Source organism: Anolis sagrei, chromosome 4 (assembly GCF_037176765.1).
Source record: "Anolis sagrei isolate rAnoSag1 chromosome 4, rAnoSag1.mat, whole genome shotgun sequence".
Classification (NCBI taxonomy): Eukaryota; Metazoa; Chordata; class Lepidosauria; order Squamata; family Dactyloidae; genus Anolis; species Anolis sagrei.
Genome location: NC_090024.1, coordinates 68111807 through 68139280, shown reverse-complemented (window position 1 = coordinate 68139280; position 27474 = coordinate 68111807). Strand labels below are relative to the sequence as shown.

At 39.0% G+C, this 27474-nt stretch overlaps 1 protein-coding gene across 1 annotated transcript in view; it reads right to left on the bottom strand.

Annotated features, from left to right (window-relative positions):
- Positions 1 to 4115: 4115 nt before the first annotated feature.
- CDH7 (cadherin 7) overlaps positions 4116 to 27474 on the bottom strand; it is a 147175-nt gene continuing 123816 nt past the window's right edge. The window contains exon 12 of the mRNA XM_060775002.2: positions 4116 to 8943. Within this exon, the coding sequence (XP_060630985.1) occupies positions 8450 to 8943 (494 nt within the window). The 3' untranslated portion in view covers positions 4116 to 8449. The remainder of the gene's footprint in view (positions 8944 to 27474) is intronic.

Here is a 27474-nt window from a genome sequence, read left to right as displayed (position 1 = left end):
AGATTGGTCACTGCTGAAAGGATACCTTCAGGAGCAGAAATTCGGTAATTTTGAATAAATAGAACAAATGAGAAAAGAAGTTAGATATTATTAAAGGTGAGAAAGGAAAAAGAAAAAAGAAGAAGAAAAGAAGAAGAAATTATTCAAAAGAGGAGAAGCCGGAGAACACCAAGACTTCATTAAAAAAAAATCTCCCCGTTAACTGGACTGGAAGACAAATCTTTATCCTCCCCCCCCCTCCCGCAAATCCTAACTATCTTATCCCTTCCCTTTCTCCTTTCTTCCTCTTTCCCCCACTATCTCCTTCCTTTCCTCTGCCTCTTCTTTCCCCCTTTACTTTCCCCTACCCCTATCATCCCCAATCCACACAAACTAAACTTTTTAAATGTATGTATCATGTTTTTTCTTTCCATAATAAACATGATTATAAAAAAATAAACTATTGCATTGGTTAAGCTTATTTTCAGGTAAGTAGTTGTCCTAGCATGGAATAACAGGACTGGAGACAAAACAGCTTTTGGCATGATCTTCCCACATCTTGCAGCCTACAATAGGCCTATGATATGAAGCTTTCTATCACATCATTATAATGTAAGGAAGCAATTCCTTTTCAGCATAGGCTGTTGCTGATTTTCTTCTCCCTCCCGCATTATAACACATACTCCCACTGCAGCCACATTCTATAAACAGTATTTGCCTTCCAGCCTCAAAGCTTCTTTACAATGCTGCTCAGATAATCAGTCAGAGAAAGCAATTCTCTTAGGCCCAGTTTTTGACCTTGAAAATACCTGCTCAACTTCTACAGTAGTTAAGTTTGAGCTGTATGTATATCCAAAGACAGAAGTATCCTTTGCAACCAATCCTAGTCAGATTGCAAGGTTTTTTTTTTACGCAAATTGGCAACCAATTCCTAATAAGGAATTAACTACAGTGTTGTTTATACCACCAGTGGCTATGACCACTAGCCACTTGCAATGAAAACCTTATGAGAATGGAGGTGGGGGCAGGTCAGGAGAGCTCTAGGTTGTAAGGAAAGAGCTCTAGGTTGTAAGGAACTCCCTGATTTTATTATGCAGGGACTTTGTGTTTATTCTATTGTGTAAAGCATCCAAATATTAAGTCACAATATTTCTCACATTTTTCCTGCAGTTTAGCTAGGTTATGCAATTCTTGCATGTGACTATTGCCATGTCATATGGAATTATGGCCATATGCCATAGTATGTAATGGTTTAAAACTGCTGGAGTTGATCAGTAGATTCAATGTTCTAGACTGCTTGTTCTTCATTTGTCCCAAAAATTCATAAGCTACTAAAAAGAAGCAAGAACTAAGATCATATCCTAAGAATCAGCAGCTGGAGAGGTTTTTGGAGGGGGCACAAAGTCTTAGATCATTGGTTCTCAACCTTTCCAATGCTGTGACCCCTTAATACAGTTCCTCATGTTGTGGTGACCTCCAACCATAAAATTATTTTGTTGCTATTTCACAACTGTAATTTTGCTACTGTTATGAACTGTAATGTAAATACCGTATCTGATATACAGGAATGATTTTCTATCACTGAATGAAATTTAGCACAAGTACCTGATATGCCCAAATTTGAATACTGGTGGGGTTGGGGCAGGGATTGATTTTGTAATTTGGGAGTTGCAGTTGCTGGGATTTATAGTTCACAGACAATCATAGAGCATTCTGAACTCCACCAAATGATGGAATTGAATCAAACTTGGCACACAGAACTCCCATGACCATATTGGAAGGGTTTGGTGGGCACTGACCTTGAGGTTTGGAATTGTAGTTCACCTATATCCAGAGAGCACTGTGGACTCAAACAAATATGTATCTGGACCAAACTTGGCACAAATACTCCATATGACCAAATATGAACACTGGTGGAATTTGGGGAAAATAGACATTGGCATTTGGCAGTTGTAGTTGCTGGGATGTATAGTTCACCTACAACCAAAGAGCATTCTGAGCCTCACTAATGATAAAATTGGGCCAAACTTCTCACACAGAACCCCCATAACCAACATAAAATACTCTATTTTCTGATGGTCTTCAGCGACCCCTCTGACACCCCCTTGTAACCCCCCCCCCAGGGGTCCCAATCCCCAGGTTGAGAAACGCTGGCCTAGATAATAGTCTCAGTGCCTCATCCTAAAAAGGACATACAATATGTAAATTGCACTTAGTTAACAGGATTGCTGGCCTTATTTTCACAGAGAATTGATCAGTCCTGGACAAATTTGGATAAAGTTACTTTTCAGATTTCCAATTCAAAGAATCCCCCAGCCAGATTGGCTTCAGGAATTTTGGAATCTATAGGTTTTTTTAAAAAAACTTTCCCAATAGAATATATTGCTGGCTTCTGTAGACCAAGAGGGAAATATACCCAAAATTTCCTCCTAGACCTGCATTGTGAAGGAAAAAATCAATTGCGGGGACTAAACTGGCTCAGGGAAGCCTAAGGATCTCATGCATGCATTTCTCCTTTTCTTTCAAAACTTGTCTGCTGCAGCAACTACACTGTATATCACCACCCACATGCACTATCTATTTTTGAGAGCAATCCAGGGTACCCAAGGACGATGACTCAAAACGCAAGGTGAAGTGCACCATGCTGAAAGCCATTCAGATTTACCATTAAAACATCCTTTTCCAGACAATGGTATAAAACATTCAGTGCTCTCATTCAGTGGCTGTGTAGTGAAAGCTCACCTGTGTTAGGAAAGATGATAAAAGTTATTAAGGGTCTGATGGAGCATTCAAATTTGATTCATCACGTGTCTGCCTTTCTCTCTCCCTTTCTTAATGAATTTAATAGCTGTTTCACATCCTTCCCTTGGCTGCATTTTCTGTGATAATTTAACAAGTACTTTTCTCTCCATACTATCCCATCGTTTGTTGTACCATTTCAGGGGTCGACTTCCCCCTCCAATATTTTTTTACTTCAATAATTCAATCGTTTACAAAGGCAGTAAAACTCAGACTGACCATTCTCGTCAGACTTGAATAGTCTAATGGTGTCTTCAGTGTCTGGTTTGATATCACATTTAGTCCCAATTGACGAGTAGTTAGTCTCAATGAGAGGCTACGCTATAATTATAGCAGGGAGTGCTGCTGAGGCAGAGCAAGGATGTAATAAATGTCAGCGTGTGTGGAAAATTTGGAGCTTAACCTTCCTTCTTCTACATTTTCCCTCCCCTTGTTATGTACCCTGATGAAGCTGGCATTATAAAGGATAATGAAGACACCGTGTTACAAGTAATGAACCTCAGAAGGCTTTTAAGTTTGGCTTTGTTGGATGTCTTATATTTAGTAGGCCCACATATTACTCAAGGACCTTTCATTATTCCAGGACCCTTCACATAATATGGCCTCATCTCAAATTCAATTTTTCTTACCTAAAATGAATGTCTTAGGATTTTGACTAAAGCAGTACCATTTAATCATGCTGGATCTAGAAAATGCCTAGAACAGTTTTCTATGGTTGATTTGTTCATCATGGTCAACTTCCAGTAGAATTTTTGGTGGAAGTTGACCACAGAATAGCCCTGGAGGCTTAGACAAACAATTCTCTAAACATTTTCTAGGACCTCCAGGGCAATTCTATGGCATTCAAGTCACTTTGTGTATAAATCAAACTGTTTTCAATGAAGCTCACATGATAAGTGAGCCTACTGCATTATTAGCAGAATAAGTAAAGAACGCCATAGTTGTGTATATTGTAAATAGGCTTTGAAAATGATGTTTTTCAAAAATTCCTTGCAGCAGAGAGGAATTTAAGAAATCATTGTTTTCCTTGAAAAAAATGTTGTGAATAATTATATCTCTAATTACAAGCATAACACTTTTTATCTTTATGCAACTTATATTTAAGGAATTTGAAGGGGCAAAAACAGAGGCAATGGTCAGGGGTCAAAATTCAGCACTGGACTTCTACTTCTGAAATAAAAAGATGAGGCAGAATTCTTCCCTGACCATTGTACGCACTGGTGTCCTCTATGAATTGTCTATGAAAAAAATCAGAAAAACCTCTAGGAAACTAGAAAAGACATAGGGGCAATGCTATTAGGAAGCATGGAGAGTTGTATGAGAGAAGACCAAGAAAGGACTGTTGCAACCACAGGTAGAATGAACTTTATTAATTCCAAATTCATCCCTCCGTCACACCTTTTGGGTTGCTTTCTCCTGGTAATGACATAGAATAAGGGCTGGGAAACAAAACTTGATTTAAAAAACCCCACCCACATAAGAGTGTGGGATCACGGTACCGGGAAAGGGCGGGAAACATAAGGGCGTGCAATTGTCTTTGGACTGATTCAGAGTGAATGTATGTGGAACTATGGTCCAACCTAAACTGGTAGATTAGGTATTCCTGGACTATTATTATTAATGTTTATTTATACACTGCTTTTTCTCTCTACAATGATGATAATTATTCCTACTGGACCCCAACTGGGATTATTTTGGTTGGATAAAAGGCTGTGAGTTCTTTGCTTTGAATGGGCAACTAATCAAGATGTGTGGGCTTAGGAGAGAACAAAAAAGGATAAGACACAGCCCAATTCATATGGCACAATTGTACCATATGAAGAGAAGGCAACCATGCCACCTTCAAGCTATGCAGTTCCTGATAAATGAATAGACTGATAACTGCCTAACCTGATGTCAAATATGCTGTTATACTGGTACTCTTAAATAGATATATTTATGTCCCATTATTCTTGTAATAGATACCTATTAATACCTTTACGTTAATGAATGCTGTTAAGAGATAAACAGTGCTCAAGGAGATTAACCCCTGAATGTCTGGGTATTTCCACATGCCTGTTAGAAATGTATAGCTCCTCCAGCAGATAAAATGTATATCTAAATAGATGAGTGGATAAACTGTATTGTTAAGAAAGTTATTGATATGATTCAAGGGACAGCATTCTATATGTACAAAAGCCTCTATGAAATGTTTGTATAATGCCTTAAGAGACAGTATGAGAAACTATGGAAAGAACGTGATGATGCTTAAGAATAAAGGGCTATGTTGGATGCTTTAGAAGGGTAAAGTTTTACATGTGTTAATTAATACCCAGCCTGGTAAAGAATTGAATAGACAGATAAAGTCACCATAACATATCGTGATGAAAAGTATAACATTTGGTATCCACATAATGATGTAAGATGTTTTAAATGCAATATAACGGAATGCAACGAAGCTGAACACTCAAGATACTGCAATGTCTGTGTTCCTCCCTAAGGAGAATGTGCATGCCTGTACAGCTATGAATGCTAAATTAGTAGCAAGGAGCCTACTCCCATATAAATATCCTAAAATACCAATATTTAAGAATACTTAAGTGGCACATTGCTGCTAAATTAGCCTCTCAGTCAGTTTGGTTTGACCACCATCAGGAGGCCAGAAGGTGAAGGTAGTGCCCCAAACAGAATTGACCAGGGGCCTCCATCCCTTAATTTTAAGAGATGAGTCTGAGAAACCACTCCTGCTTTCTCTTTGACCTTTGTGTTTTTCACTGTTGGATATCAACATAACAAAGCAATTGAAATAATATTTTCATATTATCAACTTTTGTGATAGATGAAGTCATTGTGAAGAACAAAAATGTTAACATTTTCATGCTTGAAGCAATATAGAGTAACAGATACACAAAATAATGATCTCATTTTTTATAAGAAAACTGACAGTGTACAATTTTATATAAAAGAAAAAAAATAAAAGGCATATTTGCACATATACATCTGTCTATTATGAGTGGTCTATGAGAACATCTAATGCAACAATTTAGACCAGGATCCACAGAGGTCCTTTAGTAGTACCTAAAATATCTAGAGACATTTTATTGGGAAAATGTCATATCAGCAATCAGCCTGACAGTCTTCTGAATTCCAGCTGTTTATCCGTGGCATGAGGAAGTAGCATTTCAGCAATAGAAGACAAATGTTTCCTTCGTCTGGCAGAATAATCATGTCTTTGGATCCTGGCCTTGAATTACAGTAGTATGCTGGGGGGGAAAAGGAGATTCGTCCACAAAAAATCTCCGATTTCTACTTGCATCACATTTACATAACTCCTGCATCTCAAAGGCTTATTGAGTTTCATATGAATTCACAGGATTTTCTTTTTCTTACATAAGTGATTAAGGGCAATATCTTTGAGTTCTGTTATAAAATCAGTCATATATATGTGTATGTGTGTGCATACATATATAGAATGCATATATAAAATACAACTAGAAGCAAATCTAATGAAACAATGATTGTCTACAAAAAGTTATCAAAGATGTTGTGCATGATCACATTTTATTCCTTTGATGAAGCTGAAGGCCACTTTCATGTAGTTCATAATGCTGAGTTGCAAGAATTTGAGAGACTTATAGTAATTTCCCTCTCCTAGATTTCATCACGAGTCCTTTTTCATAAAAATTATTATCACAATAAATATTACCTTCTGTGGCCTGAGTTCTGAAAATGTAAGGTAGTCCTCTACATGGTGGTGTTGACAGTTGCTATAGAAGGCACAAACTTCCTGATTCACTTTGTGCGTGCCCACTCCCTCCTTCATCAGAGTATGTCATTGCTTTTCATTAGATGCAAGGGACAGGGTCATCTACTGAATTTTGGGTCAGTAAACCAGTTTGAGTAAGGACAGACCACTAGCTTCTTAACTCAGGGAGCTCATGATAACATCTGAGAACCTGTGGTCTACAGGGGCCTTGCTTTTTTGAGATTTAGATGTGCTCCTGCAAACAAGACTAGGTTTCAAGACTTTCTTTTTTCTTATCTAGCCACTGTAAAGGTTTTATGACCAAACATGTGATATGTATTTTCAGAATTCATTTGTATTCACTCAACAAGCAGTCTTCAGACAGAAGAGAGCAAAAGAATAAAATAGGAAAAGACTATTAAAATAAAGTTCTATTCTACTTGAATTCATGTCTTACTTTCTAGTAATAAATCAGGGCAGCTAAAATATCAATATTGCCTGAATCATAAAAAACTTGTCATAGTCTAAGAAATCCTACTTCAAAAAATCCAACATTATTTTAACTGACTGCAATTGTCTGAGTTTGGTACACCTGAACCAGCATAGAAATAATGTGTTATGAAGTTAGCTCCCTGGGGGAAATACTCATGTGCGTCAGGATCTGAAGACGGATTCTGGTGCTAATCACATCACACTGCTTAACATATGAAAGAAATGTAAAAGAGTCCTTTGCTGTGATTCCACAGCAGCAAAAGAGGTAGGGAGCTTCATGGAAGGAGCAGGTTTGTTTAAATCACTGGAGCACATAGAATGGATGACCTTGAAAACTACAACTTCTGTTACAGACAACTCTGGCTGCCTCTGTAGTCACCTTTTGAAAATGCAAAGTATAAACATTTTATTCAAAACCTCAGACATTATAATGGCTCAGAAGAACAATGACAGCGGTGTGTCCTTGTAGCAGTGTTCCTCTCAGAGAGATGAACGACAGGCTCAATTGCTTCACTGTAATTTCTCTATTTCCATGCTTCATTTCCTTCGTGTAGCTGAGACTGGAGGAAAAACAGCATGTTCTCAAGCATCTAATACCATGATGCAATATAATAAACCTGAACATGGTGGAGATTGGAGGTCCCAAATAAACATACCTCTACATGTCAACATTTTATTTTTTAAAAAAGCAAGAAAGCATAATCTCTCCTGTACTAATCAGAAGAGATAATAATTATAACAATTAAAAAAGAAACTAAAAATAGACAGCAACTTCTCCCCATACCTACACAGGCATCAAAACTGCAGGAATCTTTCCCGGCTTTCTGACATATCCTTAAAACGATTTTGATAAGGCAATGGCATATGTTGCATTATTTGAATTCAGACTTTTTTTCCAGATTTATCCAGCTATTTACAAAGGCTTTTGGCCAGTAATTGGCTTTTAAAACCAAATATTTTAAAGTCATTGCATTTGACATGTTTTGAGCCAGCAAACTGCATGCAGTACTGTAAATAAAAGCCTTATCTTCTGTATACAATATACTGTATTATTATTGTTAGGTGGTGAATGTTTTCATCTCCCTTCTCACTAAGCAGACTCTGCAGTCTAATCCTAGCAGTACTGTGAAGGCATCTACAGGATATCATTGGCTCAGTGAGGTCACAGTGCACTACTTACTCTTAAAGGTTAGTTGCCTCTGCAGGTATCTGAGGGTTGCTATCTATTTGCACATGGCTGAGCATCTTAATGTTACTAAAAATGCCATTAGATGCCCAGGATATGTATGTTCAGTGCAGTCCCTAGGACAAAGTTCTAATGAAGGTATGCTTCACCAAGGCAAAAAAACCCAAAAGGTTAAAAATGGAGAAATATTTACAGATTTTCCTTAGTTCATATATTGAGTTTTTTTCTTTTCTTTATCTTTAGTGCATTGTCGTAGAAAGGTTCAAAGGCTATGAATACAAATTTTCTGGTCCAGTTCCATACATGTCTGCAAGCCGTTTAAAACGGGGGCCCCAGTCACTGAGGTAATCGTAATTCTGATCAGAGTTTGAACTGATAGAATCTAAGGAGCTGAGTGACTCAGCTACAGAACCATTTCCTTCAAATGCATATGTCTGCAGGGAATCATATGGTGGAGCACAGGGATCCACATCAGCCTCTTTTAGTCTTTCCCAAATAAATTCCCGAAAAATGACATTATCTGGAATGCTTTTAAATGATGGTCTACTCAGGAATTGGATTTCTGGAGTCACATCCCTCCTCGTCTTGGTATCTCGAATAATGTTGAGGTTCCTCAAGGCAGCCATGTCAAAGGCTTCTGTGTCTTCTTCTCCACCGCCTTCATCGTCGTATCTGACAATGTTCTCCCTGATATCTCTCTCTTCATCAAACACAAGGGGTTCTTTTTTCCGTCGTCTCATTGTGACAATCAGCAGGACAAGAACTGCAAGGCAAGAGGCAACACTTAAGGAAAAGGAAATGCTAAACTTCATTGCCCCTCTAAGGTTTTAGTTACCAGCTATACTATTCCTAAATCATATATGGGAGAAAGCTTTGCACACAGTGCAGCCATTTTTAAAAATGTGTAACAGGTTCTAAAATAGCTTTTAGACCAAGAGCTTTTAGACTGAAAAAACAAAACAAAAAGCAAACTATTAGCACACTCATTTTGATTTAGTGTCATCAGATGCAATTCTGCATTCTACATCGGCTGCCAAAATATAAATTTTAATATCCAGTTTGGCTGAATATTTCAATCTCACAGCCATGAAATAAAGAGAGACCTTTTTCTGAACTCTTAATTGCTCAAGTGATAAAAATGCATTCATAAACACTACACGTGCAATTTAACTGTCAGAGTGTAGAAAGTGACTTCATTATTGTAGTATAGGAGTATCAGGTGACTGATGAAATATTTAATCCTTGATTGGAAACTTCAAAGGTGTTAAATAATATCTAGCATAAGTCTTAGATTGTGCATTAAAAGTGCTTCTCCTACACTTGGCTTTAATGTGCAAAGTACTGCACTATACACCTGTGAATTATCTCTAAGAAGAACTGCAAAGGCTGTTGGCATTTAATAGATCAGCCCATGCTACCAGGCAATAATAACTTTGTAATCTCTATACTTATGAGGGCTTCTTGTTGGCTTTAGTACCAAGATGAATGTCCAGGGAATTAGCTAAAAGACCATTCAACATTTAAGCTGTACTGCACACAATTTATTTACCCCTGACATTATTCATTAATAAAGTACACCTTTCCTTCAAGCCACATCATTCAGCTTTCAAATTACAAATATATGATGGATAAGGGTTACTCATCCTTTTCAAAAAAAATGTTTACCCAGTTCATTTTAGCAATAAAGCACCCACATTATTTTCTTTCCATTAACTAAACACCCCTAACAGTATAAAACACTGGAAATAAACTAATGATAATCCAAATTATCAGATGCCTAAATTATCTGATTTTAAATAGTGCTTGTGGGTAGATGGTACATAACAACACAGATGGAATAACTGTTGTCTCATGACATAATGGATTGTTGCCAGAAGCAGCTGTAGTTTCTACTATACAACATTTATTAACAGTAAAAAATAGCACAAGATGTGGGAAATTCCATCTGCTTGAAATCATATTTAAGTACTCAATTCAGCAATAAACATAGACCGAAACAATGCAAGTATACAAGCATATAATAATAATAATAATAATAATCATCATCATCATCATCATCATCACCACCACCATCATCTTAATTTTTACACCGCCACCATCTCCCCAAAGGGACCTGAGGCAGCTCACATATCCTGATGTAACCGTATTTTTCATATATTCCAATTTGTTTAAAATTACAGAGATGAAAGATGGAGCAGTCTTGTCCTCTACTGCTCTAGAGTCAAGGACATGGGGTGATAGAGTCAAACTGCAGGAAAAGAGAGATTACCGTAATGTTAGGATGAACTTCCTGACACTAAGAGCTGGTCAACACTGGCATACACTGCCTCAGAGTGTGCTGGAATCTCTTTCTTTAGAGGTTTTTAAACAGAGACTGGATGGCTATCTATCAGGGGTATTTTAATTGAGTGGTCCTGTGGTCTCCATGACCTACAAGCCACTCTAAACACCTTTGCAGAAGCATACGATAAGCTCAGCCTCTCACTGAACATCGAGAAAACTAAACTGCTCTTCCAGCAGTCACCAGGCAATCCATCTGAAATGCCAGAAATACAGCTTAATGGTGTAACATAAAAATGTTGACCATTTCTGCTACCTTGGCAGCCACCTCTCCACAAAAGTCAACATTGACACTGAAATACAACACTGCTTGAGCTCTGCGAGTGCAGCATATTTTCAAATGAAGCAGAGAGTGTTTGAGGACCCAGACATCCGTAGAGAGACCAAGGTGCTTGTTTATAAAGGTATTGTCCTCCCAACTCTGCTATATGCCTGCAAAACATGGACTGTCTACAGACATTATACTCAACTCCTAGAATGATTCTATTAGTGCTGACTCTGAAAAATCCTGCAAGTCTCTTGGGAAGACAGGTGGACAAATGGCAGTGTGCTGGAAGAAGCAAAGACCACCAGCATTGAAGCAATGCTCCTACGCCATCAACTCCTACGCCATGAACTGGCCACGTTGTGTGAATGCCGGTGGACAGGAAAAGAGGATTAAAGATGGGCTTAAAGCCAAACTTAAAAACTGTGACATAGACACCAAGAACTGGGAAGCCCTGGCCCTCAAGCACTCTAACTGGAGGTCTGCTGGGACCAGCAGTGCTGTAGAATTTGAATAGAAAGTGAAAGGGAGAAATGGGCCAAGAGGAAGGCACATCAAGCCGACCCTAACTTGGACCACCTTCTACCTGGAAACTCACTGCAGGAGAACATGCGGATCAAGAATAGGGCTCCACAGCCACCTATGGACCCACCGCCAAGACACTACACTTGGAGGACCATCAACCTAGGGCTACAAGGGATCGTCTAAGTAAGTCTTCCAACTCCATAATGCTATGAAAATCCTCACCTATCCTGTTCTCACAAGATGGTTTTCACAAAAAGTTTTCCTTGCCTGTGGGACTGTATATTTTATTGTTGGTCTTGAGAGAGCTTTGTACTTGCAAAACTACTTTTTGTGCAAATGCATTCTGCAACTTATCACAAGGCTAGTTTGCTGCTTCAGGGAAGGTGGAGTATCTGGGTTAAGCTAATCGTCTTCTTCCCAGAAGCCCATAAACTTTGTATACGCTTTAGGAAGAAGCAAAACGCTTCAAGCCAATGAATTTGAATTCATTGGCTCATTTTGGGGGGGGGGGAGGGGGGGAGGCAGGGACATACACCAGAGAAAAGCTAGATGAAACTTCCAATCAGTCTGGTTTTACCCAATATAAGCTGTAACCACAGCACGTCACTGTTTATTTTGTCCCAAAATAAATCTATTTGTATATTTTGGTAGTATTCCTGAATGGGACTTGCCTCTGACACACAAAATCACATAGGAAAATTAAGATAGTTTCTGCTTTGTTGTGTGGACTTTGAGAAAGCAGAACTAGGCTCATCAGTCAGTCAATCATTCTATGTTTACTGTATGTGCCTAATTTGCTTTGCAAAGAGAAATACAGAGACATTTTGTAGACATAAGAGCAGAGACATCTTGTACCCACTGTGTGAAAGGAAAAGAAAAACATGTTATGCCAATATCATGCTGAAATCAAGGTATGGGATTCACAAATTCCTGACAAATGGAGTCATGTTAACATATGCAATAAAATGTGATAACATGAGATACTTCTGTTCAGTGTTTCAACTAGCTTCTTATTCTTTCCTAAAAGATATAGTATTTTCTTTGATTCTTTCCCAAAATATGCAATAGTGAGCATTCAATGGTCATAGTTAGGGGTAATCAATCATTATAAGAAACCAGAGATAAATTTAACATTTGTCTTATGTTCAAGAACATGTAATCTGGAATCAGATCCTGAGTGCAGTGTAAAGCCAGGGCTGGATTATTTGTTTATCTTAGATTATCTGGCAGCGTAGACTCATATAATCTAATTCAAAGCAGATAATCTGGAATCAGATCCTGGGATATAGGACAATATAGATCCAGGCTAAGTAGTCTAAAACTTTAGTGGCAGCCTACTCTGGATTTCAAAATATCTTTCTCCAGACACTGACTTTGTTTTTGGCTTAATGCATTACAGTAGTGGTATGCAACTTTTGGTTCTCTAGGTGTTTGGGACTCCAGTTCCCAGAAGCCCAGGCCAGCAAGTCCAATGGAATTCTGGGAGCTGAAATCCAAAACACCTGGAGGACCAAAGATTGGACTCCACTGCATTCATTTTTTCTCTCTCTTCCAAGAGCCAAATTCAATAACTAATTGAATTTGTTATTGGTTGTTGGTTTTGATGCCTGTTTTATATAGTTATAATGTTGTTGTTTTATTTTGTTTTATGTTGTTGTTTGCATTTTAATGTGTTACTTTTTAACTGTGTTGATCAGCCTTGGCCCCATGTAAGCTGCCCCGAGTCCCTTCGGGGAGCTAGAGGCAGAGTACAAAAATAAAGTTGTTTTTGCTATTATTATTGTTGTTATTGTAACTCACCATTGATCAATTACTATTTTCTTCTAAAGCATGGGCCCCCCATGCTTTAGAATGTTTCATTTGTCATTGCTGTGGGAGATAGCACTAGAGGCAGGTCTAAGGATTTTTGTTGAACAAAAGGCAGTCATCCTATTTATTCCACTTTTGCTTATAGTACAATATGATTGGGTTCAATGTGGGAAACTTCCAAGGTGAATTTAAGTATGGAACACTAATTTTCTATTGTGCAACACATATAGTTATGGAAAATATAATTTTACTTTTTCTTTGAGTTTTAATTAACTGTCACAAAGCAATAGTGAGTAAAAATGAAAACCCTTAGTTTTTGTGAAATAAAAGATGAAAAATAATAGTTCAAATTAAGACTTGAATTGCTAGAAAGCTTAGCTTTCACCCTCTTTTTTTTAATTACTTTTGTCTGCACTACAGCGTAGTGCAGTGGAGTTCTACAGCCATGCATGGAGTAGTTAATCTCTTTCCAACTCCAGTGAAAATGTGTTTTCACACTATGACATGTTCAGCAGACTTCATCTGGGGAGTTAAATACCTGCTAATAAGTGCAAAATATATGAAACTTAGTAGAGCTGCCCGCCTAGAGGTACAATAAAAATCAAGATAAAATGAATGTTTTATGTGGTTATGCTTCGCACCGCCTGTGATTGCTTGAAGCCAAGAAAAATATGAAGTCCCTTGAAAGGTTAAACATTTTAGCATTTAAATGGCTTTAAGAGAATATTAATTTCTAATCACTCCAACTGCTCCTGAACAATAATTTTAACCTCTACATGAATAAATGCCATTCTGGCAGCTATGCAAGGGCTATGACACTGCCTATAAAACCAGTTACTCATGAACACCCCTGCACAGGTACATAGGTTAGAATGGAGCTTTAGACTAATTTTTAAACAGCTGATTTTTACAAATATGCAAGGATATGGGTAACAACAGTTGTGACAATAACAGTATTTAATTATTATCACTTTTTTTAAAAAAAAATGGAGAAGATAATTAGTGCCTGAATTAACAAGGAGATCTAAGATTTAGGATGGTCTTAGATATTCCCATTTCAGAACCAAAAATCCATCATTACAATAAAACTGTAAATCCTCAATGAACCAGAAAATGCCTGAAAGCTTGCCTCCAGTTACCTTTGATTTCTTGTCTCTGGAAATTATCTTTTTTTCTCCTTTTTTATTTTCAAAATTATTTTGAATGGCAATACCCAAAATTATACAAACATTCAAAACTTTGCCTCAGGAAATTATCTAAGATCTCCTCCATCTTCATTCATAAGTCTACACAATGTTTATCAACTGATATGTGCTTGTATAATGGATTCCATAGGAACCAAATCTTAAGGGGGGGGGGGAAGAAGTGTTGGTTAGTGACTGGTCCTTAGTATAAGCTATGACCCTCTCCCCTATGCTATTATCTTCTAGAGCATGAGTCACCATGTTTCATTTCTCACTACCACTGCTAAGGAAGAGGGCGTTAGAAACATGTCTAAAGATTTTTGAACAAGAGGCAGTCATCTTATTCTATTCTCTTTTGCTTGCAGTGCATTATGAGAAACTTTTCAAACGTGCTTCTTCCACTTCCCCAAAGGCAATGGAAAAACCTGCTGCTGAGAACAACTGAGGATAGCCACCCCTTATTGTAGTTCTCAACATGTAAAATTCCACTTCTGCCCTGCCACCTGCAGGCTGTGTGCAATGCAGTGATGGGACACAGTGCTGTGATGTGTGTGGGAAGGTGGTCATTATTGCAATGCACTGATTTTTAGCTGAGCTGGAAAAAAAATCCTTAATTCAGGGAAATGCTCACTTTTCCTTTGGGGCAGGGTTAACAGGCACCCAAAAGTCCCTCTCTGCACATGGCTTTAGACAACTGTTTGACTACTTTAAAACATCACATAATACACTAATTGGTAAATACAGAGCATAATCCGGCCAGAGCTAAATACTTTGAAATTCCATTGATTTAACTGTGGAAAACATAACTTGCAAACCTTTTCTTTCTGATTAAAATAAACAAAGCTTTTAAAAAAATTTCTTGCTTGCACACTAAATAATTTAGTTCATCTCATACTACACTTCTGAATTTTATAAATGTATAAAATCAACAACTGTGTGTATATGTGTGTGCGTTCTTCATTTCTTGCTGCAGGACTTGACTAACTCATAAACTGAGATGATTTAGAAAAGATGTATGTATAGGGCTTGTCTTCTCACTAAGTGTTCAGTTTGCCCATTAAGTAAAGCTTTAGAAGAGGGTGGTGCACTCATTTAAACCATCAGGTATATAGTTGTGGGTGCTCTAGACCCTTCATTGTCTGGAGGCACAGGCGCCCTAAATTACACACAACTTAGTTACAATCCTGCTTAGACATTGGTATCCTATCTACAGTTATCCATATCCCTTAATCTTTTATTTAAATCATTCTAAAATTCAATGCAGGTACAGTAGTTTCTACTAACCTAGCAATTCGGAAACATACAAGTGTGAGTAGATGAATAAGTACCGCTTCTACTGGAAGGTAACAGTGCTCCATGCAGTCCTGCCAGCCACATGACCTAGGAGGCATTTAAGGACACCGCCGGTTCTTTGGCTTAGAAATGGAGATGAACACCACCTCCCAGAATTAGACACGACTAGAGAGTCAAGGGGAAACCGTTACCTTTACTTACCTTGCGAAAATCAGGGTGTGTTACGCATTAGATTTGCATAATAGGGTAATCTTAGTGATGAACCAAAGCAACAGGAAAGCTGCATCAGGAGAACCTAGAGTTTCTATTCTAGACATGTCAAATGTAATTTAATTGTCAGAAATCAATGCTATGTAATCCTGGGATTTGTAGTTTGATGAGGCATTCACACTCTTTGGCAGAGAAGACTCAAGGCCTTGTAAAACTACAGCCCCCAGGATTCCATAGCATTGAAACAAGGCAGATAAAGTAGGTTCATTCTGCAGTATAGATGCACCTCAAGGTTTCTTTTCCATTGCTGAAAACCCTGGTGTTCCAACACAATTGTTTTTAAATAAGGAATTCTAAGCAGGCAGAAACTATAATGGGCATATTACAAACAGTGCACCTTTTGCATTACATTTTCTGGCAAATACTTTTTTGGTTTCAGGGTTTAAAATTGAGATGTTCATTAGAGTTGATGGTGCAATAGACATGAGTAAATACAGGTAGTCTAGAAATTTTAGCAACCCCAAATGGAGTTATGTTACTAGGAATTGGTCCATATGGCTATTCAGCACTTTGTGATCTGTACTGCCATTTTTTCTAGGCCTAATTCAAAGTATCATATAAAGCACCAAATGGTTTTCATGCCACTTGAAAAACCCTTTCACTTTATACAAACCTACCCAGATCCTCAGATCTCCAAGTGTCCCACCACACAAAGAATAACCAGTGCTCCTAAAGAATAGAAACACCACATAGAGAATCTAATATTGTGCATGTAATTGTCTTTTCAGCAGTTGTTTTTCAATTTTCTTTTCAGCAGTAGTTTTCCAACATGTTTCTTTGCTTTTCAAACTTTTTTCTTCCTTTTTAGACCTTGAACACTACTGCCTTTATTTTAATGGGATTATATATTAGTTTGTTTTTAGATGTATATTTCTGGTATTTATTTTGCAGTTAACAGTTTTGATTTCCTTCACACCATGCCCCTTTAATCATTCCAAAAGCATATTGTTAATGGTTGGTATAATAATGCTGTTAAATAGCATAATCTTCATAATTACTGCTGCTGTCACCAACAATAACAGTAAGCCTTGTTGAATTCAGCAGAATATCTTCCCAGGCTGTGGCATGTAATGGCCTCCAATGTCCAGAGAGCAGTGAATTCCTGTGGGGGTGAAAAGTACAACCATATAAAAGACTAGCTGTTCCCTGCCACGTGTTGCTGTGGCCCATTCTGTTGATCTGGAAAATAAAATAATGAGAAAGTGTTCGTTTCTAATAGTATGTAATTTCTTTGTGCTTGTGGGTAAACAGTATTTCTTGCTGTTTCTTGTCAGTGTTGATGTGGAGAGTGTCTGGTTTGCCCATCCTGGAACATGCAACATACCATTGTCTTTCTTTAAGGGTCCCTTTCAAATCTATGATACTATATCTCTGTGTGTGTGAATCATATCTATCATCTGTCTCTCTCTCTCTCTCTCTCTCTCTCTCTTTCTCTCTATCTCTATCTATCTATCTATCTATCTATCTATCTATCTATCTATCTATCTATCTATCTATCTATCTATCTATCTATCTCTATATCTATCTACAGCTGGATGGGTCTTTGTCAGGAGGACTTTGATTACGTTTTCTTGCCCTGATGAAGGGAGTTGGATTGGATGGCCTTAAATATTTTCTGTTGGTTATGAGGGTTCTGTGTGGGAAGTTTGCCCCGATTCTGTGGGGTTCAGAATGCTCTTTGATTGTAGGTGAACTGTGAATCCCAGTGACTACAACGCCCAAATGTCAAGGTCTATTTCCCCCAAACTCCATCTGTGTTCATATTTTGTTGTATTGAGTGCTTGTGCCCACCAAACCCTTCCAATATTTTCTGTTGGTCATGGGAGTTCTGTGTGCCAAGTTTGGTTCAATTCCATCGTTGATGGAGTTCAGAATGCTCTTTGATTGTGAACTATAAATCCCAGCAACTACAACTCCCAAATGACAAAATCATAATTTTTGAGTGATGGTCACTCCTTGTGTTGTGAGACATTTTGTTGCCAAATTTGGTGTGATTTCGTTCATGGGTTCTTTTGTTTTTAAGGTACTCATTATGCACAGAGCATTTTTGTATATATAGATATTGACCCCATCCTCAAAATATACTTTGGAAGAGGCCTAGAGTATGTTTACTGTCAAATTATTATCACTTAACTCCTTTGAATCATATGTAAAAAAGAATGACATCCAGCATGGTGATTTTCATGTAGTTTTGTAAATTACAATCCTATTTGTTAAGTCTTCATTTTTTCCTTGAAATCAACCATCAGACCATGATGTTGTTTTTTCGTTTAGTTGCTTCCGACTCTTCATGACCTCCTGGACCAGCCCATGCCAAAGCTCCCTGTCGGCTGTTGCCACCCCCAGTTCCTTCAAGGTCCATAGCAGATACTGTATTAAAACAAAACTTTTGATTTATAGCCTATTTATTGGCTCCCAACAACAGGATCGGCTATTTGGATCTGAAAGATTTAGAGCTTATCTACATAACACAGAGAATCAAGTTATAGACCGAGCAGGTCGAATTATAGAAGGTAGAACTTTAGACTAGAGATAGGGAGTGTGTGTTTGGTTTGTTCTTATGAAAACTCTCCAGAAAATGAATCCATGAAAGTGAAGGATATATACTGTTGTTACTCTGATTTCCTGGTTTATTCTATTCTATTTTGCTTTAGTTTTTTAATCACAGGATAGAATTCAAAATCTGACCAAACCCTCTTTGATATGAAATCGTGCAGACAAGAACGTTACCATCTCGTTTGCCATAGCATGCAGTTAAAATATATAGATATTTTCTAAATAATAATACATCAAAATGATAACATTATTCTTTTATGAGTCATACCTTTCTTTCCTAAGACCTAAATTAACTGAAAGATTATTGCTTAGTTGCTTTAAAACAATCTAAGACTACATGCTTCTGGCCTCTGCTACCCTTCCCCCCAATCTGTTATTTATAGTATTCCTAGTGGATCCAGAAGTTCCCTTTCATATTGATGTTGCACATCATTGCTTTATAAAAGGAGCTTTGAGACCAGAGCAGAAACAACTCCTAAACATTTACAGAACCAAACAATTGATCATGGTTCAGACTGTGGGTATGCTTACAACTGCTGAATCAAGCTGACTTCAGGCTACTATTACAAGCACATATAAGTAGGGCAAAAGACTTTCTAATGTCCTGTCCTGATTTAGTGATTTCCATTGGGGCATTCCCAAAGAAGCATTTTGCTAGGTTATTGTTGTTTATTACAACTTCTGTAATGATGATGCAGGATACTTTGCTTCGGTTAAAAAATGCCAACTACAGCATGGTTCTAGTAACTATCTATCAGGCTAGCTCCAATCAGGGAGAAAACAACAGATATGTTACAGCTGCAACATCTCTGAAGCCTTTCCACACTTGCTGTGATGGGCATTTTTTGGCCTAGGGCAAGTGTGAGCTGAGGTTTAGTATCCTTAGATTCATCATCACAGAGGGCTTATGCTCAGTTCTCTTTTTGCACCTGCCTATACTTCCAAATCTAAACCACACTTTTAGGCAATATAAGAATGAAACAAATGCAGAACAACTGATATTGTGCAGGTGGCCTTGTTTCCTTGTATTTCTCCTAGAGAGAATATAGCAACTCACATATGACATTTCATGGCTAACCAATTATATATATATATAAAATCCAGCTGTGGAACTTCTGCTGGGCCTGATACAAATTCCCAGTATACTGCTAAGGGCTTGATTAGCTCTGGACTTCTCCTGTCAAATTAGGCAGGTATGATGATGTTTATAAGAAACCAATGTAGCATTCAAATTTTGATCCAGGAAGATTGTGAATGTGTGGATCAAGATGGATAAATATGGTCATAAATTATATAAGTGATATAGAAAAATCCTATGTCACAAAGAAAATATCATCAAGGAGGCTAATATTCAATTTTAATATATGGAAATGGAGAAAGGCAGTGTTTCTCAGACATAGATTAGAAAAGTAGTTTGACAATGGTTTGTAAATTTAAGAAAAGATTCTCTTAAATCTTGGTATGGAAACACTACCAGCTTAGGGTTTCAGTTTAGTATAGAGTTAAATGCATTTAAATTAATCCAATCAATATACCATATTTTCCGGTGTATGAGACGAATGGGCTTATAAAACGACCCCAAACTTTTCAAGTTAAAATAAAGAGTTTGGGATATACTTGCTGTATAAGACTACCCTCTCCCAACGCACACCAAATAAAAATTTAAAAACATCAGAATTTATTTCAATATGTTAATTTTCCTATTACCATACTTCCTTCTCTGCCTCTTAGATCTCACAGATGTGCATCTGTGCCATTTCACAGCAGTTCTCAGGATCAAGATCTGAGAGGCAGAGAAGGAGGTAGAGTAATAGGATACAAGAACGGGCCAGACGGGTGAAAAAGGTGTGTTTTTCTGAGCACAGCACTGCTCGATCTCATTTTTCAATTCCCCTGGCATCCTATACACCTGCAGCTTGCTCCACCCTTCACTTACACCTTCCCGGTGAGGTGCCCCCTGACCTTATCATTGGGACCACGTTAAGTCACTTATTTCCATGAATCCTGGTGATTGGATTTTCTTCTACTGTACTTGTACAGTGCTGCCCTTGTTGCTTTCATACTGTCACCACATACGGCAGGGATGTGGCTGTGGCCGTTTTTGAGCTTTCCCCACCATATGCGGCCACCGCTGATTCTCCAGTCTGGCTCAGAAGTTTCAGCACCCACCCTATAAGACGTCACCTGGCATATAAGATGACCCCCAACTTTTGAGAAGATTTTCCTTGGTTAAAAAGTAGTCTTATATGCCAGGAAATACAGTATTAATACCTAGCCCTCCACAGATTGTTGAGAAAGAACTCCCAGCATTCCCATCATTAGCTATGCTAGTTTAAAGCTTTTTGGCTTACATCCAGCTATGTCAGGATTGTGATCTGAGTTAGCTAAGCCATAGATACTTGCTCAATATATGTGAAACATGTTTCCAATTAAACCTGAATTTAATTGAACTTAAAGATACCTTTTTGACAATACTGTCACACAGGCAATAATTGAATAGAACATGTTTGAATAATGTGTTCATTCCATAAACAGAACGGAAAACTTCTGGTCAACTCCAGACATTTGGAATAAAGTTTTCATAATGTTAGCATGCATAGTTAGGAATAATTGGGAATATATTTCTGGCGGCCCTAATTTCCTACTGGAGAGCATGTTCTAAATACTAAACAATACTGTTCTGGCTTGATATGGAATTCACAGACAATTCTAAGCAGTTTAAACTAGTTTGAAATACGTTTTTCTGTTCTATAAATGTATTTAACATATTCATTGAATGTGTTAACTATGATATGTGTTTTTGCAGTTTTAGCAAAGTAAGAGGCAGACTAATGATCTAAGAGCTCATCCAGACATCCCTTTTAAAGCGGGAGTTCCAGCATTTTAAAGTAGGACATCCAGATGATGTCCCACAGAAAAAAATGAATTCATTTGCCACAAACAGGAAAACCCTAGTTTGTTGCGAATCAATTTGACAGTGGGTTCATTCCATTCCTTCTCGGAAGGTACAGAGCGAACTCACTATTTCCACTGTGTGGACTGCTCCCTCAAAAGTTCTGGACTTTTTTGAGGGGGCAGTCCAGACATTAGTCCCACATTTTTGGGGACAGAAAACAGTGAGGACACCAACCCCCTCCCCAACCCCCTTTTTAAAATAAAAGAACTTACCCAGCCTCCATCAGCATGAAACTGGAGCTCTCCTGGCAGGAGAAAGGGGGGGAGGAGTGATTTTCTTCCTCCCCACCTTTCTTCTGCGCCAGGAGAGCTCTGGCACCATGCTAATGGAGGGTGGGTAAGTTCTTTTATTATTAAAAGAGGTTTTTGGGAGTGGTTGGGGAGGGGTGGAGCTGTCTCCCTGTTTTCCCGGTAGGTACTGGGAGAACATGTAGACAGTGCCCATGGAAAGGGTGGGCTTATTTGGTGGTGTGTGGACTACAGTTTGCCCTGACCTGGGTTTTTAAAACCCGGGTCGAAGTAGACTTTATCACTGTGTGGAACTGCCTTCAGTCTATCATTCCTTGGAATAGTAATGTCATTCTCTCAGTAAAATATTGTTGTCTTTGAATTCTGTAGCTTTGCTGAAAACTTTTGCCTCTCTTTTGCTATGAATTTGGACCACAGGGGGGCTGGAAAACAGAATGCATAAATTCTGAGTGTCATTTCTGATGATCTGAACTATATGAAATGCTATAACTAGATCTGAATTTGTTTGAAGGTAGAGGTGACTATATCTGAAACCCTTTTTAGTTTGTCACGTGGACCTTTCTCACTGGCTGATTAATTTAAAAAAATTAAAATGAAGCAGAAATTCAAATCTGTATCCCTGAGTATCAAAATGACTTTTGTTACAGATTTCTCTTTTAGCTTGTCTGAACAGTTACTCTGTGGAAGATACATGTTGTGTGGAAGATATCTGTAAATACAGCTGCTTATATTAATTAAATCACTTCACGTCACCATATTCTACATCATTTTCTGATCAACAAAAATACTGTGAAAACATAATATGTAACCATGTACGCTTAGAGCCCTTTCACACTGCCCTAAATTATGGGTCTTCTGGGATTTTGTCCTCATTCTCAACCCAAATCCAATGCATTCCTTTGGAGTGTGGCAAGATGCCCTCGGGGTCAACAAAAGCCACCCTCCACCTTCCCATTTTTCCTCAAAACGTACCTGAGGGGTCTGCCGGGAAATCCTCCCCCCCCTCCTGACACATCGCACATCAGGAGAGCCCTCCAGTGGGGCCTGTGCTGCTGGCAGAGTGGGGAATGGGGGCTGGAGGGTGGCTAGATGCTGTTCTGGGAGCCAATCGCCACAGACCCGGCACCTGCAAAGACTGGGACCTTACCTTTAGGTGTGGATCTTTGCAGGAGTCAAATTAATCCAGAGAAAAAAAGGATTTAGGGCAATGCAGAAGGGCCCTTAGTGTTTTAACTATCTACCCTCACAACTGCAACCAGTATTTGTTAACTGACTTATCATGCATACATTTCACCTGCAATTTTGCACCTGATTTAAGACATCTCATTGTTCTTAGCATTCAAAGGCATAGCTATACTAGTCTGGAATACAAGTATGCAAAGGGATCTTGTTGTACATTAGAGACTATCTGAAAGAAAGAAGTTGGTAGCATAAGCTTTCACGGACTAAATGGAGGTTTTTAGATGCATGGAGTGAACTGCCTAAGAATAGACATTTGAAGGAAGACTGTATGTGTGAATAGCAAAAGAAATGCAAAATTTGTGGGTATGGTGATGAGATGACAAGTACAGTTTTAACAATAGTCACTGGGAGACAAAGGCAGAAGGAAAGATGTTGCCTAACATACATTCCCTTGCTCACTAAGTCACGTGGGAGGGAAAGGAAGGAGAAAATACAAATTCTTTCCTTTACTCACTCAGGTAGGAGGATGCAGGAGTGGGGTGAGGAAGGATTTGTGTGTCCCCTCGCTCACTTAGGTGGGAGGGGAGAAGATGATGTGGGGAACAGGAAGTGGGGGGATGCAAGCATTTCCTCACTTAGGTGAGAAGAGAGGAGGAGATGGGATGGGGAAGTATGCGAAGGGAGGATCGGTGGTATGTGAGTCTCTGAGATGGACAGATGCAACAAAATGGGAAGAGGGGAGAGAAGAGAGTGGAGAAGGAAGGTAGGATGGTGGCAGCAGTGGCAACAAGAAAGCAAGGAAATGGGACAGGGTTGCAGCAGCTGTTGTTACTGTGGCAGCCTCAGTGAGAAAACTAGATTGGCCTTGCTTGTTGTATGCAGGCATAAATGGGTAAAGTAGAACTGGACAGATGGAGGAGTAGACAAAGGGGCAAGTTGGGGAAAGGGAAGGGAAAGAGACAAGGTGGATGAATACAAGGACAGATATATGATGCTCTTTTAAGTTCAAACCTGCCAAGAGCACTGCCATGAGAAATACTGGTATTGCCTTGACCTCTTTCTGCTACTGGCTGTCTCCTCTTCCCATCCCTATCACACCAATTATCCACCCACCTCCTGCTCCCCCATGCCATTTTCCACTCTTTATGTCAGAGTGAGAGAAAGAGGGAATATGAGAAAGAGGGAATATGAGATATTTGTGGTTCTTCCATTTTCCTGGAGATCTTGCACACAAAATCTTAGGGCCAAATGTACATGGAAGTTTTTTAAATATATATATATATTTATGAAAACACAATTCATTTTTTGGTGCAAGATTGTGCCAAGGTCACAAATCTTGGACACAAAAAAACCCTTCAAAATCCTGCAATCTTGTGCATGTACAAACACAACACATGGCTATGTAGAAAAGTGGGGATTTTTTTTTTTTTGCAGAAAAGCCATCTTCTTCACCCTTGTTCTATTTTCACACAAAAACTCCCACATGAATTTCTGCACATAATGATTTCTCAAAACACTTTGAGATGTGTGAATACTGGATGAAAATTGCACAAATATTCTCTGTGGTGAAAACTACTCATATTGATTTTCAGCGATAAAATAGTCTCACATATCTACACATGCTTTTCATCAGGACAGGGATTATTCTTAATAATAGACTGTAAATGTTGAGGGTTATACCCATGCTCAGAGGGCATGGAGAAGTGCCTCAGTACTTCAACCTCACGTCATGGGGTATTGATGTGTATAGTGATGATGAAATATCTACTATAGAGCAGTTTGAGGCCTTATAAACAGAAACACGTGTTCATTATAATCAGAAAGAGTGTACGTAATCTGAAGCACTATATGCACTAGAAATGCGAATAAAATAGCAACAATTATTTTTAAAAATACTATCATCAAGTAGGTATCTCCTTTTAAAAATATTCTCTCAGTGAATGTTTATGCGTCAGTTATTGCTTCTAATATTGTTGTAAGAATGGAACACACAGTTTTACAAGTGCACCTGTGCATGCAAGTTGATTGCAGAAAAAATATGATTTTACAGCAACCATAGATTCTGGCAAAAGAGTATGCTTCAAATTAAACCACTTTTAGAATCCAGAAAGGGTATCAGCATCTGTGTTAATAAATCTGTTTTGTTGTTGTTCATTCGTTCAGTCGTTTCCGACTCTTCGTGACCTCATGGACCAGCCTACGCCAGAGCTCCCTGTCGGCCGTTACCACCCCCAGCTCCCTCAAGGTCAGTCCAGTCACTTCAAGGATGCCATCCATCCATCTTGCCCTTGGTCGGCCCCTCTTCCTTTTGCCTTCCACTTTCCCCAGCATAATTGTCTTCTCTAGGCTTTCCTGTCTCCTCATGATGTGGCCAAAGTACTTCAACTTTGTCTCTAGTATCTTTCCCTCCAGTGAGCAGTCGGGCTTTATTTCCTGGAGGATGGACTGGTTGGATCTTCTCGCAGTCCAAGGCACTCTCAGCACTTTCCTCCAACACCACAGCTCAAAAGCATCGATCTTCCTTCGTTCAGCCTTCCCTAAGGTCCAGCTCTCACATCCGTAGGTGACTACAGGGAATACCATGGCTTTGACTAGGCGGATCTTTGTTGCCAGTCTGATGTCTCTACTCTTCACTATTTTATCGAGACTGGACATTGCTCTCCTCCCAAGAAGTAAGCGTCTTCTGATTTCCTGGCTGCAGTCTGCATCTGCAGTAATCTTTGCACCTAGAAATACAAAGTCTGTCACGGCCTCCACGGTTTCTCCCTCTATTTTCCAGTTGTCAATCATTCTTGTTGCCATAATCTTGGTTTTTTTTACGTTTAGCTGCAACCCGGCTTTTGCGCTTTCTTCTTTCACCTTGATTAGAAGGCTCCTCAGCTCCTCCTCGCTTTCGGCCATCAGAGTGGTGTCATCTGCATATCTGAGGTTGTTGATGTTTCTTCCAGCAATTTTCACCCCAGCTTTGCATTCATCAAGCCCCGCACATCGCATGATGTGTTCTGCATACAAGTTGAAAAGGTTGGGTGAGAGTATGCAGCCTTGCCGTACGCCTTTCCCAATCTGGAACCAGTCTGTTGTTCCGTGGTCAGTTCTGACTGTTGCTACTTGGTCCTTGTACAGATTCCTCAGGAGAGAGACAAGGTGGCTTGGTATGCCCATCCCACCAAGAACTTGCCACAATTTATTATGATCCACACAGTCAAAGGCTTTAGAATAGTCAATGAAGCAGAAGTAGATGTTTTTCTGAAACTCCCTGCCTTTCTCCATTATCCAGCGGATATTGGCAATCTGGTCTCTCGTTCCTCTGCCTTTTCTAAACCCAGCTTGAACATCTAGCAACTCTCGCTCCATGTATTGCTGGAGTCTTCCTTGCAGGATCTTGAGCATTACCTTACTGGCATGAGAAATAAGGGCCACTGTACGGAAGTTTGAGCAGTCTTTCGCATTTCCCTTTTTTGGTATGGGGATATAAGTTGATTTTTTCCAGTCTGATGGCCATTCTTGTGTTTTCCATATTTGCTGGCATATGGCATGCATCACCTTGACAGCATCATCTTTTAAGACTTTAAACAGTTCAGCTGGGATCCCGTCATCTCCTGCTGCCTTGTTGTTAGCAATGCTTCTTAAGGCCCATTCAACCTCACTCCTCAGGATGTCTGGTTCTAATTCATTCACCACACCGTCAAAGCTATCCTCGATATTGTTATCCTTCCTATACAGATCTTCTGTATAGTCTCGCCACCTTCTCTTGATCTCTTCAGCTTCTGTTAGGTCCCTGCCATCTTTGTTTCTTATCATACCAATTTTTGCCTGAAATTTACCTCCAATGTTTCTAATTTTCTGGAAGAGGTCTCTTGTCCTTCCTATTCTGTTGTCTTCTTCCACTTCCATGCATTGCTTATTTAAAAATAGTTCCTTATCTCTTCTGGCTAACCTCTGGAATTGCGCATTTAACTGGGCATATCTCCCCTTTTCACTGTTTCCTTTTGCTTTCCTCCTTTCTTGGGCTACTTCCAGTGTCTCAGCAGACAACCATTTTGCCTTCTTGGTTTTCTTTTTCTTTGGAACGTACTTTGTTGCCGCCTCCTGAACAATGTCGCGGACTTCTGTCCATAGTTCTTCTGGGACTCTGTTTACTAAATCTAGTCCTTCAAATCTGTTCTTCACTTCCACTGTATATTCGCTAGGAATGTTAGTGAGATCATATCTAACTGGTCTGTGTATTTTCCCTGATCTCTTTAGTTTTATTCTAAATTGGGCAATAAGAAGTTCGTGATCTGAGCTACAGTCAGCCCCAGGTCTTGTTTTCACCGACTGGATGGATGTCCGCCACCTTTGGCTGCAAAGGATGTAGTCAATCTGATTTCGGTGTTGACCATCTGGTGAGGTCCATGTATAAAGCCGTCTTTTAGGTTGTTGGAAGAGAGTATTCGTTATACACAGCGAGTTTTCCTGGCAAAATTCTATCAGCCTGCGTCCCGCTTCATTTTGTTCTCCCAGACCATGCTTGCCTGTGATCCCTGTTGTCATTTGACTTCCCACCTTGGCATTCCAGTCTCCTGTAATGAAAATAATGTCTCTTTTTGGTGTATTATCCAGTAGGTCCTGCAGATCCTCATAGAACTGATCTACTTCTGCTTCTTCAGCAGCTGTGGTTGGGGCG